A 19,045-nucleotide genomic window follows, 5' to 3' on the forward strand; every position below is an offset into this window, starting at 1 on the left:
ATTCTTCTAGTCATTGCCACTCAGATCTTGTTTTTGAATGAGAGATCGCCTCGTGAGAGTCGCTGCTTCTATTCCGTCGTTTGCAGACTTCATGTAGATTTTTTTTGAACACGAAAAAATGAAAAAGTAATATTACACGATCGTTAAATAGTACGTACTACTGCTCGCCATGTGTCCCTGCTCCAATCAAATGACAAGAATTTATTTAAATGTTATTGGACTATTTTTAGTGACAGGACAAATCTTTAAAGTCCTAGAATACTGTAATTGGAAAGTAACTTAGCAAGATGATCCCTTAATAACTTTATGTATTATTACGCACAAAACAAACTCTGTTTTATGTCATTAATTTTAATTTTTACCTATTTAGAGCTAATGTCATATTTCAAATCTTTAATCTTTATATGTTGAACTGTGTTTAGAATACTGTAGATAGAGAATTACAAATATTGTATTCCAGAATAGGACTATTTTTTATATCAGATAAAATGAGTTATGTGGCTCAGAGCGGATGACATCAAAGTTGGAAAAGATCAGTCGCTGGTATAAACAGGTAGCGGTGGTGTTAGAGCGACAGCGTCAATATGAAGGGCCTGGTAGTAATGATGTTAATTGCTGTTTTTAACAAAGCTAATGCAGATATGTATTTACAAAACCCAAGGTTAGTTTGTTATTTACGATTTCTATTTGACAGATTTTCCTCATCATTGTGAGGCCTGCCACCAAGACCATTATGCCTTACTACTGTAACTGCGGAGGGCAAGTCCCTGGTGGTATAGAATATTAACATTAGCAGCTGGCCTACTACACTACAACAATTGGGCTTAGCTTATTCCTAAGTGTTGTACGTAGGCCTATTAACAATATACAAACATGACGAATGTATTATAGATAGGCCCAATAATAATTATTTTCTATTTTCCTTAAATAGAATATACTGTATGATAACATACATTTATGGGCTTAATTATTTGTATTTGTCCTATATTTATATTTAAAAATGTAATTTTTCCCTTATAATTTATTTTTAATAATGTGATACGTTTTATTATTATAATAATTTATAAACAAATTAATGAGAACAAATAAAGTTTGACATATTTCCTCACTTTTTGAATTAGTATTAGTTGATTCCTCGCAGCCAATTTGACCACTTTTTTGCTTTAAATTACATTTTTTCAGGTAAATGTAGATCCAATTTGTGATCAAAGTGGATTATTATTATACTATTATGTAAGACAACACGTCTTTAAGAATAGTTTAAAAGGCTTACTTAAAACCATAGATATGGACTTCTTAAACATTAAAAAAAGTTGTTGTCATGGTTTTTCTATAATTTTATACAAATTTTGTTTATTTTAAAAGTGAATGAATACTTTTTTTGTAGGGGAAGCAATAATAGATTGGATGAAGCAAAACGAGAAAGAAATAACGGTAACCGGTAAGTAAAAATCGTAAGATGAACTTCCAGAGGCATTCCAGTTCCAAATGCAGGTTTCTATAATTATCAAGATTTAAAAAAATATGTTTGATCTGATGAATGAAAAAAACCAATGTTTGTAAACATATGAACAAAAGAAAACAATGTGTGTAAACTTAAAGATGTATTGTCCGTTTGACTAATTCCAAAAAAATAAAAAATAACAGATTTCGAAAAAAGGTGGGTCATTTTGAAGTATCATATTAGTTATTAACTATCACCAAAAATTTGTCGAAAAAAAAATCATTTAACTGAAATACAGACGTTTTTTTGTTAAAAAAATAACTCTGACTTCCAGCCAAAGTTTTCGATCAAAACATACCCATAATGAAACGTGCTTGTTTGGCTACTCTGTATGGATAATCATAAAACTTCCTCACGATCTGTGTGAAAATACCTTCTCAACCGTGACGAGTTGTAAACAATCCTAATTAGCATATGCATAATGCGTACTCGTGGTTTTAAATCCTTGTTTACTTTCGCTCGCGAAGATTTTCCAGACGAAATGTAGTTAAACTAATTTACCTGTTAATTACGTAAACTTGTTGCTTTTAGCTCGAATTTTCGACGTAAAGTGAATAACTTTAATATTACATTGATATGGCCAATTTAAATTTAGAATATTTTGACCTTCATTTTTTTGTGTTTCAAGGGACAATACATCTTTAATCATAGACTTTGTCATTTAAAGTCCTCAGAAAAATTCCACACCTTCCTATAGTTAACATTCATCATGCTATAAGCATATTGTTTTTAATATTTCCTCCTTACAATTCATATATAAAGTTGTTTAATCTCTTAACCCACCATTTATTACCTAATAGACCTTTGTCCTGTGTGTCACTAAGAAATGACCAACATTCCTCTCATTTCCTGATTCCAAGCTAAGACCTCCTGCTTCCTCCTCTCTGCCTTTCCCCATTCATTCTCTTTGCCTATAGGTTAATATTAACCCCTTTCCTGCCATCCCGAACAATATTAAAATTGCACTGAATTGTAAATAATTGTAATTTTTAGAATGTTTTTTCTAGTATGTATGTTTGTATGTTTATGCGGATATCTGTTTTTGATGGAATCAGTAGCAAATAAAATTTAAAATTTAAAGAACTGTAACTTAGGGAAACTCAGAGATAAAGATTGCTGGGCCTGCTTTCAGAATCGGCATTAAAAATGTCACGAATATATTGGATGTAATTTTGCATTTAATTGACCCTGACAGTGAAGTTACTGAGTATAGGCCTACAAACTTACCAATTACAGTACATTATTTTTCATTCAGGTTATTTGACTCCCAGAACAACAATAGAGGCGGTTACAACGTAGGCAGCTTATACTATTACTCTGGTTCTAATTTACAAATCGAATGGTAAGTTTTTTTTGAAAAATGTTACTTTTATAATAATAGTAACATTATTATTAGATTTATAATTTATTTTGTTCTCAATCCTCACTTACGTCACTTTAAATTGTTCTTTCTTTTTTGAGAAAAAAATGAGCTTAATATTAAAAACAATTTTGACCAAGATTTCCTGATAAGATTTAAATTAACAATTATTTTTTATCCAAATAATGTTTTTAGCTTTAGCTCTGTCTACACTATCAAACTTTACAGTATGTGACAAAAATATGTGATGCTCCCATATATGGACATGATGATGTCATACCACTACCATATTTGGCCATGGAACTAGGATATTTGGGTACATACATCACACTTTTTTTTGTCAAACTAGTTTGATAGTTTAGACAGAGCTATAATACGACTAATGGTTTGATATAAACCATACTTTAGAAAAAGGTCAATATGATTCTATATTTCAAAATAGTTTAAAGTTTATCTTCAGGAATAAAGCATATTTACAGCGTGAAATAATTCGGATTCAAACCATTAAATATATTGTATTATACATACAATTTTGTATGCATTTTTGTTCCTTTTTACTCTTTTTTAGAGTACGAGTAAGAGAGTACGTTTTTTAAGGTTTCAACTTACAGTACCTTTGACAACCCTGTTCTTGCAACTACCTAATACCACTTTATTTCTTGTAGCTACAGCACTGTATTACAAGGCAGATTTCAATCTCCTCAGCCCTCCACATACTTTTTACTGCTATTAGTACTATGTTTTATAACTATTAATAAATAAATAAAAGATCATTTTCTACACAACTCAATTTAATTTTGTTTTTCAGGACTAACCAGCATTCATGTGGAGATCAGAATAATCACTGTGAAATCATATTACAATATATGTGTGGAGACTGGATACGAGATGGAACTACAACAAGGTAACACACAATCAGAGGTTTTGTGTGAAAAATTAATCAAGTTTAATTCCTATCTTTCATTGGCAAGTTTTTTTAAAGATATATTGTCCCCCTAAAAAAATATTTTTTTAAATATTTTTGTTGAATACGTTATTTTAATGTCAAATAATAGTTATTCACTCTCACAAAAAATTGGGTCTGAAAAAATTTTATTTACCTGAGAAAAATGTAATTTAAAGCAAAAAATGGTCAAATTGTCTGGAAGACAATGAGTTTTTGGGTAATTTAACTGTTTATTTTGTCTTTTTATAGGTGAAATAATTTTTTTCCCCGTTTTTTTCCTTATGGAAGTGAACAACTTCATTAAAACTGCAAAATGGCCTATTCAAAGTCCGATTTTAAAAATCTTTATTTTTCATGATTTTGATTACATCTTTAAAGGAAGTAAAAATTGAAAATCCGTATTTCTAAGAAAAGGGTGCAGTCTTAATATAAACATAAACAACAATATGTCAGATAGTAATCAGCATTTTTAAATAATTAGCCACCCTATTCGTCTTCTTGCTTTATTTTTTCCAATAAAATAATTATACAAATAATGAATTTTTATGAGTGCAATGGTAAAAATAATTTAATTCATTCATTCAACATTTATTTAGAAACAGTTCAAGAAATAAAAGCATACAAAAATTTACCATAACTTAAATGGTAACAATAAATAAAAACTGTTTTAGGGATCGGAATAAGAAGTAAAAGAACTTGTCTTATAACATGAGGTGAACGATTCTTAAATTCTAAATAAATTTCATATTTCACCGAATTCAATTATTTGTACCATCATACAAACATGAAAACATTCATTATTTGCTTTTATAACATCTAAATTCTTGCCATTGCCATCTTTCTAATCTTGTTGTTGTGAAGGTGTGTGTGTTGCTACTTCTGTTCACAGAACAGTCAATTCTGCTATTGAATTACAGACATATTTTTTTTCCCATGCAACATTTTTTTTTCGTATATGAAATAATGAAAAAAAAGTATTAATACACAATCGTTAAATATTTCATACTATTGTACGCCATGTGACCCACAATCGTCCAATCAAATAACAGGAATTTATTTAGGTGTTATATATGACATGTTTTATTCAACAGTACCATTCCTGACAACCCCGCCAACTGTAACAACTATGATTGTAACCGAGATACACGGTTCGGTATGCAAGAAAACTATGACTACTACATTGACTGTAAACTGAGGCAAAGAAATGAAGGCTTGTTCACAGCTGATCAGGTAAACAATCATTAAATAATAAGCATTTGTAATTGTGCGTTTTATTTCCTTGATTATGGAAGCAACTTCCCAAAGAAAATCACCAATGTTCTACTTTTAAAGCCAAATATTTTATTTTTACGCTCTGTCTACAATAAGTGTGATGTGTCATTGTAGTGATATGACATCATCGTGTCCATATATGGGCACATCACACTTTTTTTGTCACATAAAGTTTGGTAGTGTAGACAGAGCTTTACAGTAGATTTTCCCCTTAATAAGGATGTCCCCTGAATACAATTGTTGGCCTACCTAAGCTCTTGGTATTTTGAGCTTTCTTGAACTTACTGAATAGATATTAATATATTTGACTATATATGGTATATCTGCCAATATTGCTTGTCCCCTATACTACTACTGTATCATAAGTACTTCATGTGTTTCTTTTCCATTTTTTTCTTACACTATACCCATCATTGAAATCAGTGTTTTTTTGTTGTTGTTGTACAGAATTTAAAAGGTGACACTGCTAGATTTACCAGGCAGAATCCACAAGGAACAAGAAGAGGGTATGAATGCCCTGAGGAACGAGACTATTATCCATACTGGCATCCCGATCCATGGAAGGTAATTCACAGTCTATTTCGTGCCTAGCTTACCTGAATAAACTGACAATAGCTCTCTCTCCTTGAAGAGCGAGATATAACTCGAAAAGTAGAAATTTTCATTGAACTCCCCTATCCACAAATGGTATAGTCCATGAACTATGTTACATTTTGGTTTTCATTAAAAACAATTAACCCATGTTTTCTCAAGCAAATTGTTATGGGAAGTTTAAGACAAATTTGTATTCAAGCAAAAAGCAGGGGGCAAGCCGATTTTTATAGGAGTTATTTTTTCCACAAAGGGAGCATAAGCTTAGCTGGTTAGGCCTATTTACCATTACTTCTACTGATGGTCTAGTTTTCTTGTTTATTTTTACCTGTGGATGATTTTTCTTGGTCAATTTGTGTATAATTTATCATCATAAATAGTATTTTCAGCACTTTATTACTACTTAAATTCTTAATTTATAATAATAACCCATTTTTCTTTTTAACTGTAGGACATTGCTGTTTTGACCAATGACCCTTCACGCTGTGAGTACTACCAGAGCGAGAGTTTTAACGTGAAACCACGGTATGCATGTGTTGTTCCAAAAGCATTTATTCGTGCAAATCTAAATACCAGAAATAATGATGCTGCTATTCCTACAAACCAAGTTGATTGCGAAGTAAGTTTGTGAAATATATATATACATGGCTGGGGAATATTTTTCAAAGTAATTATTTTAACTTTATAATATAATAATAGTAACAACTTTATTTAAAAACGGATGCAACACTTGAATCACCATATTGGTGTTTTTCACAAGGCCGTTACTTACTACAAAACTATTTACACAAGTTATCATTTACAGTACATATGATTCATGAAAAACGTATAAAGTATATCTTATCTTTGGTCATTTATTATTTTTTTAAATATATGTATACTAGGAGCTGTAATTGCATTTGAGTTTATAGCATTTAAACTATTTCATAATAATACTTTTGTATTATTAATAGTAGAATCCCTATAAGAGGCCACCTTAGGACCAAAAATGGGGGTATGCTCTGAAAAGAGTTGGTCATGTGGTAAAACATATTTCCCCTCGTTTATTTCACTGGAGAATGTCCCTTTAATAGGTGTGTCCCCCATATAGGTGTGTCCCACAGGAGGGGTTTTATTGTAAATGAATCAACAGCTTCCATCTTTACCCAATGCTAAAGGCTAGATGGGACGCCTCACTTCACAATACTTTTGGTACCATATTAAAATGATTCTACTTCAGTAACTACCTTTTGTTTACCTTTTAACCATTTTATGCAAGTAAGCTTTTTGGGGGTAAATTATACACACTGTTTTTAGTGCAGTGACTAACCTTCTACATTGGAACATACTAAAATCATATTTTTACTGCTGTAAAAAGGGTACTTACTGCAGTAATTGCAGTAGAATGATTTTGACAGTGTTGCTGGCACCCATCTTTGAAGAGAGAATAACATTTGCCCTTTACTTGACAGAACATTATGTATCCAGAGGATGATCCGGATGGTGAGCGTGGAGTGTGGAAGATGTTCCCTGCACACGGCATAGCGGCACCAATTTGTAGAGAAAACCACTGGAGTCGTGACAACCACTTAGGCAATGGCATCAACGGACAAACAAACACATTTAATTGGACAGTGCCTGAAATACAGCATGAAAGATGCGCAATGAGAATTAGGTAAGGTGATAGTTAAGCTATGTACACACTAAATCCTTATTCGATCTGGTGTCCAAATCAGGGGATTTTCCCCACCCTCTTTCCCAACTCCCTTGGCCTTTTTTTCAACACAAAGGTGTAACTTTTGTAGATGGGCCAGCTGTGCTTCCTTTTATAGTTTCCTTGTTTATTTATAGTTTATAAATACACATAAAGTATATATAGTATATATATAGTATATAGTACGGCCATACAGCGTTGAAACATTGGTTCTTGTCAGATCACCGAAGTTAAGCAATGTTGGGCCCGGTTGTATTCTGGATGGAAGAAAAATCTGAAATCGTGGAGCGTGCTGTATATACCAGAGATTGTTGGTGTAATGATAATATATGACTAGCATGTGATAGGCATGGGTTCGAGCCCATCTGTACCATACTGACTGTATCTATAGGCAGGATGCTTTAATATCTTTAATATAAAAATATATTTTGTGTTCTAGGTACAACATTTCAACTGGTGAATATGAAGGCTGGAATGAGACTGATGCAAGGTACAACGCTGCTGGAAACAACCAAGCAAGCCAGCTTAATATTGGAGAAAGGTAAACATAATATTATTTCAAATAAAAACCAATGAATCTAATTAATCAATGTGGATGGCCTGTCAAAAAGTAGTCAGGTTGAAACATGACAAACCATACCAGTTGAAACCCGACAAACCGTACTGATTAAAAGCTGACCAACCATACCAGTTTAAACCTGACCAAATGTACCGGTTGAAACCTGACCAACTGTACCGGTTGAAACCTGACCAACCGTACTGAACCATACAGATAGAAAGCTGACCAACCGTACCAGTTTAAACCTGACCAACTGTACCGGTTGAAACCTGACCAACCGTACTGAACCATACAGATAGAAAGCTGACCAACCGTACCAGTTTAAACCTGACCAACTGTACCGGTTGAAACCTGACCAACTGTACCGGTTGAAACCTGACCAACCATACCGGTTGAAACCTGACCAACCATACTGATTGAAAGCTGACCAATCGTACCAGTTTAAACCTGACCAACTGTACCGGTTCAAACCTGACCAACCGTACTGATTTAAAGCTGACCAACTGTACCGGTTGAAACCTGACCAACCATACTGATTGAAAGCTGACCAACCGTACCAGGTTAAACCTGACCAACCGCACAGGTTTCTATGGCCCTCATCAGCTATAAACTAAGTTATTGTTTGTGTAATGTATACACATGGTACTAATAGTTTTACATCCCAACTGAAAGAAAAAGCAATGAGAGTAATGTATTTTCCCTACAAATACAAGCAAAATGGCACAGGTCTCGAACCCATGCCTCTCACATGCACATTCCTTACCATTTCTCTATACCGCTCTCTTCTAGAGCTACAGACACTCTCTTTCTCTGAGCAATTGCTTACCTAAATAACCAGAAAGCAAAATGTAAAGGATTTTGGCCATTTCTGAAGAATACTCTATGACTTTCGGTAGATTTTGATTAAATGATTAGGCGCTATTCCTTATCATTCATTTCCCCATACACTCCCTTCTAGAGCTTAATTGCCTAAATAAGGACCTGTTTCTGCTGCATAAAAATAACCGGTTAAAAACGGTGTGAATAAATTAACTCTATTTTCTTGGGAGCAGCTAAAACAGGACAAATTTGTGGTAACCGGTTAAAAGGCAGCGCAAAATACACGGCAGTAACGTTTTAATTAACCGCTAGGACCAATTGCATTTTGGGTAATTCTAACAATTTTTGTCAATGACCACCCATTGATTTAATCGGTTATTTCAGAGCACAAATTGAGCAGAAACGCGGTCTTGTTATTTTTAATCCATTTTAAAATAAACGGTTCATTTGCGTTACAGCAGAAACAGACCCTAAGTCTACAAGAGTAAACTTCTAAAGTTTTTATCAAGATATTAAAAAATATTTTATTTCTGTATCTGTAGATTTGGTTTAAATGAGCAACAAGCAGACGACCGTGGCTATGTGTTTGAAAACAATCCTGAAGTAGAAATCTTTAATGATGCTGGAGGCAACACAGACTTCCAACTAAGGCTTGCTATCAATACAGCTCAGTACGGCAGAACATTCCAGGACAGGTAGGTCTCATATTTGTGCATTTTCAATAGTATGATGACCAAACAGGTGCAAACACCTATGCTAGTTGGTCAACCCAGAACAGTGCACAAAAATAAACAAAATAATTACATTGTACAATTAAAGCATCTACAAGAAAGCGACCAATTGCAAACATGTTCAATATCAAAAGACCATAAAAAAGTAATAAAATAGATAGAAAGTATGATTAAACAGAACTTAAAATTAAATACTTAACATATATACGACTAGCTATTGTTTTAATCAACTTCTGCAAAATAGAATATCCCTAATCTTAAACCCAATTTTAAATTGTACTTTTAACAATTGTCATGTGATCTCATTTTTGTTGTTTACTGTAAAGTTGAGGTTTTTTCACAAACACAAGCCAATTACCAGGATGGGAAACAAATCCATGCTTTTTCCAAAAGTCTCAAGACTTAGACAAGCCCTTTTTTGGTTCCTGAGGAAGAAATCATAAAACCGAGTGAAGATTCTGGCTCTTCTAGTTAAGCTTTGAATATTCTTTTTCAGATCCCATACCTTTGCCATTCGTCAACCCCCAGAAGATTTGGAGGGTGCTAAAATTCACAATGTGAACGTGCGCGGAAAGCGTGGCAACATCGTTCAAGTGTACCCAGCTACCGAGTACGATTTCACACCAAATAATCTGCAGGTTGAACCGGGAGCATATGTACATTTCCAGTAAGTTGTCAAAATAGTCACTATATCCTCTGGTATAATCCCATATTGGGAATGGGTCTATACCCGGGAAAACCATGGTTTAGGAAAAAAAATGATTGATTTAAGTAAAATAACAACATTATTTTATTTCCCGAGTTCAATAACAATACTCTTTTTAAATTCTACACTTTAAGCTTGGTTTTAAGGACGTAAGCGCAGGACCAATCACAAATCATGTGCGAATGATCATTTTTGTCATCATAGTATAAATACATGCAACCAGCATTATTCCCAAGTTACTGAATACAGTAAAAAAGTACAATTATTCGGACACGACACAGATTTGTTTTTGCTTGGCATTGTAAAAGGAATATTGGAATTTATGTTCACCCACCATTTTGGTTTACACATGATTTCCAGCTTTCATTGTCCATTGTCTGATGTGAACCATGTGTTGTACAGTGTCTGTAAATGTATGAATATTTAACACCTGATTTGTTTTTTTAGGTGGACTGGGTCTAACACCAACCCAACTAACAATGATGGACAAGGTTTGCAGGGAACGGATCGTTCCAACATCGTTCCCTTGACCGAGCAAGTTTATCCAGAGGGAAGTGACTTGTACTATCAGCCCTACTCCAAATTTGGTCATTTTGGGAACAACATTCCCATGCATCTGGACAATGCATCATTCCTTGGTTTCAGCAGGACAGATTTGGAAAATCTTGCAGTTCTTGGAAACCGTAAGTAGGCCTACCTACAACTTGCTTTAAGCCTTGATTGCACTGGACTTTGATTTAGTCAAATTAACAGTCACCATCTCGTGTTATATATAGTGCCCTCTATGTTGTATTGTCTCCAGCAACGTCTGACTATTTTAAACTGAAAACATATATTATGGATAAAATAATAAATAAACTTTGTTTCAAATAATCCCTAACTTATTATTGCAAAAAAACTGCTTTTCAACCAAAACTCATATTAAAAATATATATGTATTATTTATATTAAAAGACATATCTGTAACATTTTAACAAATCAGATTTCAATCACTTAAATTGGAAAACACGGTTACCTTTTTATTGTAACTGAAAGAAAGAGTAAAATATGTTTTTCTATGGAAAACCTATACATTAAAGATGTATCGTCCCCATGAAATCATTAATTTTTTTTTTAGTTTTTTTTTATAGAGGTGAATAATTTAATTAAATCGTTAGATTTTATAAATCATTAGATTTTATAAATCATTAGATTTTATGAATCGTTAGATTTTATAAATCGTTATTTTTCATGATTTTGGGGGACAGTACTGCTAAATAATCTTTAAGGAAAACAAAAAATTTATTCTTCTATGTAAAGTTTTCTAAAATGACATTTTTTTTCTAAAATGTTCTAATGAACTACGGGCAGGAAAAAAAATCAACTCTGCATATTTTTAGTCGCGTGGACGCAACTCTATAGTTCACTATGTCGGTCGGTCTGTCGGTCTGTCTGTCGGTCCGGTATCACTATGCGTTTTAGCACGCTGTTGGCCTTGTTTTGTTTCCTTTTAATACAATTTATGTTTAAAATATCAGCATTAATTCTTGTCAGAGTTTTCGTTGTTAGTAATACACATATTTCAAGGACATTTGCCTGACATACATACAGTTGTAAATGTATGTAAATGTATACTGTTAGAAAATCCTTGAATTTCAAATGAGATAGATTTGAACATTAATAGATGAGGTTATTGTATAAATGTTTAGATTTATCTTAGTCCTATGGGAATTAAAAGCATTTCGTAGACTTCAACTGTATTAATATAAACACATCAGGCTTGATATAATATCACATCCTGGTGTAACATATGTATACTGAATATTTGTGTGCAAAATATTATGTAAAATTTAATATCATTTCATAGTATGGAATTTTGTTGTTCTGAAAAAAAATCAATAAGATACACAATGGAGCACTTAGCAAAATAACAAAAGGATGCTGTATTTTTTTTCAATTGAGTACTGTAGTTAAATTGGCACCAGTGGCATATCCACCTCTTTACCATACACATATTTTATTGTAAAGATGAGCGGAATGTTAATCGGAAAATCACGTACTGTAGCTTGTCCCCATAGAATCTGTATTCTATACTCCGCGTTATGTGTAAATGGTCATAAGGAATAACATACAGTAGATTCTATATTTTTATTATCGTAATTAATAATAATAATATCCTGGATTTATATAGCACCTAATGTTGTGAAACCTCTAAGCGCTGAACATTATTACCCCAGTAATTTTTTTGGATCTAACACCTATGGAAACATAAGTAACGTATCTTGCCTAAAGGATACAAGCAATGTGGCGAGAGTTGGATACGAACCTTGATCTCACGATCAGTAGTCGAACGTCCAACACAATGCGCCACACGACTCATGATACTCTAATCATTCATGAAAGACATATTCAGTGAGAGATTCCCTTTTTTATTTTCGTTTTTACAAAAAGGGGGAAGGAGTAAATCAGTAGTCGAATGTCCAACACAATGCGCCACACGCCCTAACCAATATATTAATTAGTAATTTGGCCTTAACAATTTTCCTACCTGATGCAAAATGCACAATACAGTACAATATTTATACTGTAGGCCTCTTGCGACTTGTGAAGACCTAGGACAACAAACATCATGTTATTGTTTATTCTTGTCAATTTGTCTGACCCAATTTAGTTGATTGCAAGTCCATTGATGATTCGATTCTGTTATCACAGACATACGCATTCGAACCTACAATCAAAAAGTAGAATAAAATTGATGACAGCTTTGGACAAATGATATTATATGCTTAATTTGCATAAATCTATAGGTCCTTGCAAATTAAACTAGCGTAAAGATAATAATGAGTACATGATCTATTATTAATCATTAGATTATTAACATGATAATTAGATTATTAACATGATTTATTGTTACAATTATTATTAATAATTTAAATTATATCATCTATTAATAATTGATGACATATCACATCTATCATTCACCAACTACAGTTGAAGTGTGATATTTCTCTTATCTCTTGTAAAGTGTTAATTAATTATGTAATACAGTATATCTATTATTAATATGATAAATTAGATTATTATTAATAATAGATAATATGTTGAATAATGATGTTGAATATTAATAATAGATCATGTATCTGAATTGATTTGAATCTATTCGGTTTTTATTTTATTTTGTATTTAAAAAATACAAAGCCATAACATTACTATAAACTACAGAAATGTCATTTAAAAAAATGCAATATATAGAATATTTTTTAGGCCAGTATATTTTTGGATTATGCTATATAATTTGTAAAAAATAATATAATGATTTCTTTGAAATAAACCAAGCCTTATTTGATATTCAAAACGTCAAGTCAAGTAAGGTATTCATTTGACATTTTTGTTTATCTTAGCTTAACATTTTCTTTCTGGGTGTTTAATTTACTTGATCATTTTGATTAAAAAGCTTACTGTATTTGATTTGTATCTCAATTGAGATCCAGCCACTGATACGTACACAGCATTGTAATTTTTTTTAGTAATTTACCATTGTGGATGTACACTATGGAATTAAACATTATCATTATGCCACTTATAAAAATAATATTCATTTATATAATTTATAATTAAAAATGGAGAATATTAGATTTAAATTCTAAAAATAATCATGTTTGAACTTTGTGGCTCTCATTCATACAACCAGCCTTGGGCGCAGTTGCTGTTGCAGGTGTTTCTTTCAATGAGTGACGACTAAAATGTAGCTAGCAAATTTAGACAAGAAATGTTACACATGATGAGGGGTCAATAGCCTATCACAAATAATTATAAATAATATAAAGTTTTCAATGTTTTATTTTAATATGTTTGTATTCTCTTAGTTGATTGTTGGTATCTGTAGGCTATCTGAACTTATCTAGTATCATAGGAATATACCATGATACAGCATCACATGTGTTCCACTTAGCATAAGAACATAATCCTTAATCTAACCTTACATGATACAGCCATCACATGTGATGCACTGTGATTCTGTATTGCTATTACTGTATTAATATTCCTACGATACTGTACAAATATGTCATATGTGGAGGAGATGCAGCACTGACAATCGGATGATTATTTAACAATTTATACATATTTTACAGAATTTTTATCGATCATAAATTAAAAAATACCTCCGAGAGAAACAGAATATATTTACATACTATAAGAGGCCAGAATGTTAAATATGTTAACAAGTCTACAAACTGTCTAAATCGTTAAAAATAATAAAGATCTACCACTGTCAGTGTCAGAAATTCCATGATCAAAAATTATTCTTGAAATATGACTTGACACGCAAACGGTACTTAATATCAAAAATGAATTTAATGAAAAGTTTTTAAAATAAGTCAGATATAAAAAACACTTGACACAAGGGTACCCTTATGTAAAACATATTAAAAATATATATTTACTTACTGTAGTGTAAATTATACAAACGAGAGGCAGAGTTACTATTAAAAATATGGGCCATAAGGTCTAATTGTACACCTTGTACATTTTTTTATGTAATAATTTTTTCAAGATCGATATTCATCATTTTATTTAGTTAACCTATGAGATATTTTATATTTCAGGTCAGTTCAGAGGTGAAATGTCAGAACTTGACGATGCTGGAACATACTTCGACCTTGGTCCACGAAAGGTCACAAGCACAGGACACTATCAGTATATGTGTACTCGTAACAATAACTTCTCAAATCGCAGTCAAAAAGGTCGAATCATATCGAGGGATGAGGCGATTATTTACAAGTCAATTGGTACAACTGGCGGAAGTGTGTCGACAACTCACAGGTAACTAAATGTAGTAATGGTGTTCACTAATTGTACCATTGGTAATGTTTAGCAGTAATTAACTAGCTGTAAAGTACCATAGGTCATGGTAGTCGATTAACTATCTGTACCATAGTTAATGAAGTTCACTAACTATCCCATTGGTAATGTTTAGCAGTAATCCACTAGTTGTAAAGTACCATAGGTAATGCTGTTCACTAACTGTACCATTGGTAATGTTTAGCAGTAATTCACTAGCTGTAAAGTACCATAGGTCATGGTAGTCGATTAACTATCTGTACCATAGTTAATGAAGTTCACTAACTGTACCATTGGTAATGTTCAGCAGTAATTCACTAGCTGTAAAGTACCATAGGTCATGGTATTCAGTTAACTAGCTGTACCATAGGTATTGATAGAAAGTCGTTTATCCTGTACCATAAGAAGTGGTAGTCGATGGTTAAATAAGGTGTACCATGGGTTTAGTAAGTCAGTAGTCAACTAGGTGTACCTTGGGTAATGGAGTCAGTAGTTAACTTAGTATACCATGGGTATGTTAGGTGTTAGTTAGCTGTACCATGGATATGGTAGTTGGTAATAATAATTAAATAAAATTTCCTTTGAACAACCAAAAATAGTATAAGCGAATTTACAGTACGTTTCGAAACCTATCAGGTTTCATTCTCAACTGGCGTTTCATCGTCTAGCGTTGTTAATGTGTAACATTGGCATGGTAGTTCGTAGTAAAACTTTGTGTTCCATGGGTATGGTACTTGGTAGTGAACTAAGTGTACCTTGGTTATGGTAGTCAATAGTCAACTAGGTATACCTTTGGTATGGTTGTCTGCAGTTAACAAAGTGTACCACTGGTATTTGGTAGTTAACTGTGTGTACCATTGGCATGGTATTTGTTAGTAAATCTTGGTGTACCATGGGTATGGTAGTCGATAACTAGCTGTACCATTTGAAAAATTTACTAGACCTCAAATAGCCTTCCTGTTTAATATTTTATTCTACTGCCAATTTTCTTTTAGCTCAATAAGATTTGATGCTGGTGACTTGAATCAATTGTACGATATTAGACTTGAAGAATGGACACCAGAGGTCGGAGAAAAGATCGTTCAGTCATATGGTCGTGAAGTAAACGTTGGCAAACATTACGAAAGCAATTTCATAAACTTAGGACCTGCCGGGAATTTAACTAAAAACGGTAGAACGTTCAGTATGCAGATTAACCTCAACGACGATTCGTACGACATTCTGACGGTCTACTACTCCGACGACGACTTCAGAACGTGGAATGAAGTTGATGCGGAGCTACAAAATGATAAAGTGACGTTTGAAGCACAGAAGGGCGGTGTGTACATAGTACGCGGTAATCCGAATATTGGATTGATTGTTGGTTGCGTCATCGCTTCGTTAGTATTCGTTATGTTAATTGTTGGTAGCGTTATGTATTTCCGTAAAAACCCTGACAAGTGGGCTGGTATTCGTGCGTCCTGTTCAGCATCAGCAAAGTCAGTTGACGGAAGGGTTTGATCAAGTTCCCAGATTGAAATCTTTTAAACTACTTATTTTAATTTATTATATTTCATCACTAGTTTTGCTTTATTCAATCACACTGAACTGTTTACGGTATAGAACAAAACTTCGTTTAAATAACTCTAGTAACTTGTCAGTTACTCGACTCCAGCGTGGAACCGCAAATTATGATTACTTATGATTTTTAACAGAAAACATAACAGGACAAAAATAAAAATGTTTGTAAGTGTTTACAGTTGTTAAATTAACAAAGAGTTTGCGAAAATTGCGTTATGAATGCACTTAATAGTGAAAAACATTTTTTTATCAAACATTCCAGCAAAAGGTAATCTTTTAAAATTATTTTATACTGATCATAATTTTATTGTAGATTAGCTAGCTCTAAAGTTCAGTTTAGAATCTTAATGATGATGATGATGATGTAAAAACAAATTGCCTTGCATGGATAATGCATTTTAGTTTGGAAGATATATGTAAGGTATTCATAGTCTTTCAAATCATGTAATTTTAGACAAATTTAGTATATACTTAAATGCAATCAACTTTCCCATAAATTGAAAAATCTGTGGACTAGCACAAACTTTCTATTCACCAAAAAGTTATTATTTTTTGTATCAGAGAGATTATTAAGTCTTCAGTAAGAGTTGGCAGTTGTACTATTTTAAACACCAATATGCCTAGCTAACAGTTTATAGAGATGTATATTTTTGATTTACACTTTCAATATAATATGAAAGAAAGTATTTTTTAATAAATTAAATATTTTGATATTATAAGATTAATTCTTGATAGGTACAGTTTTATAATGAATGTGGTGGAAGGATATTTATATATGAAAGATAGATGTATATTAATTTGATTTAGATAATGTGATTGAATGAATAATAATGATATAATCACTGGAGAGCAATACGTGTTAAAGTGGTTACTATGCAATAATGAATTCACAGTGAGCTGAGTAGGTCATTAATTAATTCACAGTAAGCTGAGTAGGTCGTTAATTACATATCATAATGCACAAGTCGATATCTAGTACCTAGCTACTGTATATTTTTTAGAAATTGTTAAGCTTTTTTCCCAATTAGACGCAGTGAAAGGGCGTATGTACAAATATTCTCCATGGTACAACGCAAGCGAGTTAACCAATGACAATCGACAGTTCGAATAATCCATCGCTTGTGATTGCTCAAAATAACTTGTCCAAGTGGGAAGATGTCAAAATGATTCTACTGCAGTAACGAAGAAAGTTTTGACATTGTTTTTTAGGCGTGGTTACCAATAAGGCGCAACGCAAGGTTTGATTTGACCAATCGTAAACGATTGATTATTCTAACTGCTACTTGTTATTGGTCAATTCGCTTGCGATGCGTCTACGTCCTTGCGTTACGTCTACGTCTTTGCGTTACGTCTCTGCTAATGGTAACCACATTTTTTAAGAGTATGTAATGTTACGATTATATTCTTTTTTAAAACAGAAAAATATGTAATTTAGGATCACTCACTGTAGAAAAAAAAATCTGTACACATATTTGCAACAAAACATGATCTGACATCTATATATAAATTATGGTTAATTCTGACATAGGCGAGCACAATGGAAAAACTTCGGTACAAATCTCTGCCTTGTAATTCTTAATTATTCATACAGTCTGTTCTTTTCCTATACATACAGTATTGAGTTATACATACAGTACTTAGTTGCTTAAGATCCATATCTTTAATGAGTTGTCTTTTCTAATGAAGTTTTTTTATCCGCTGGACGGAACATCAAGCATCTTTCAAAATTATAAATAATTGCAATTTTTATATTGTTTTTCTTTTAGAAAAAGGTTCATATGTAATTTGTATGTATATTTTAGCACGAAATAAAGGAATACTGTTTGTACACATTGGGTTCTAACGATTTTGTGTAATTCAGAGATGATTTAATTAATTATTATCGAAATTAAAATAAGGGCATATTATGTTAATTCATCTTGAAAATGCTCAATTCTATCATAAATTGATAATTTTATCAAACATGTTTCGATTTCCGTTTCCTTGCACCCTTCGTACCTAATAGGTATTTGTCCTACGTTATCAATACATTCAATGGTAGCATAGAAAAAAAAAAGCATTGTACATTCTCTCATAATTGCCGACTAAATCTTATGTTTTGAAGTTAAACAAGAACGAATACAACATAAGTACATATGTTATTATCGAACTGTAAGGCAACACCACGCGCTTCTCTGTTTTAATTGGCTTTCAAATCATGTAAAACGAGCTGAGAATTGCAATTAACTAAAGGTTGTCCGGTCATTACTTCCATCGCCGTCCTATAAAATGGATAACAGCAGCCTCTATTATAATAATAATAATGTTACGACATGCTGACCAGTCCGGTTCTGTTTTTTTTGGCTGAGTTTATCAGCTGAGAATTGCAATTAACTAAAGGTTGTCCGGTCAGTACTTCCATCGCCGTACTATAAAATGGATAACAGCACTGCCTCTATATTATAATAATAATGTTACGACATGCTGACCAGTCCGGTTCTGTT

General features: G+C 32.6%; 1 protein-coding gene and 1 long non-coding RNA gene across 2 annotated transcripts in view; both read left to right on the forward strand.

The window, feature by feature from the left end:
- The window catches only part of LOC144856500 (uncharacterized), a 109,549-nt gene extending 91,157 nt beyond the window's left edge, over positions 1 to 18,392 (forward strand). Inside the window, exon 2 of the long non-coding RNA XR_013614931.1 lies at positions 18,204 to 18,392. This is a non-coding gene — a long non-coding RNA (uncharacterized LOC144856500). The remainder of the gene's footprint in view (positions 1 to 18,203) is intronic.
- On the forward strand, positions 527 to 18,392 carry LOC144856433 (protein DD3-3-like). Its single transcript, XM_078714440.1, has 14 exons — positions 527 to 661; positions 1,388 to 1,441; positions 2,760 to 2,846; positions 3,673 to 3,768; positions 4,902 to 5,040; positions 5,530 to 5,646; positions 6,125 to 6,292; positions 7,125 to 7,327; positions 7,806 to 7,907; positions 9,287 to 9,439; positions 9,972 to 10,142; positions 10,629 to 10,864; positions 14,768 to 14,984; positions 15,998 to 18,392. Exons 1-14 carry the CDS (start codon positions 585 to 587, stop codon positions 16,500 to 16,502), a joined length of 2,325 nt encoding a protein of 774 aa, XP_078570566.1. The 5' UTR covers positions 527 to 584; the 3' UTR covers positions 16,503 to 18,392.
- Positions 18,393 to 19,045: the final 653 nt, after the last annotated feature.

The sequence above is a fragment of the Antedon bifida genome, chromosome 11 (genome assembly GCF_963402885.1).
Source record: "Antedon bifida chromosome 11, ecAntBifi1.1, whole genome shotgun sequence".
NCBI lineage: Eukaryota > Metazoa > Echinodermata > Crinoidea > Comatulida > Antedonidae > Antedon > Antedon bifida.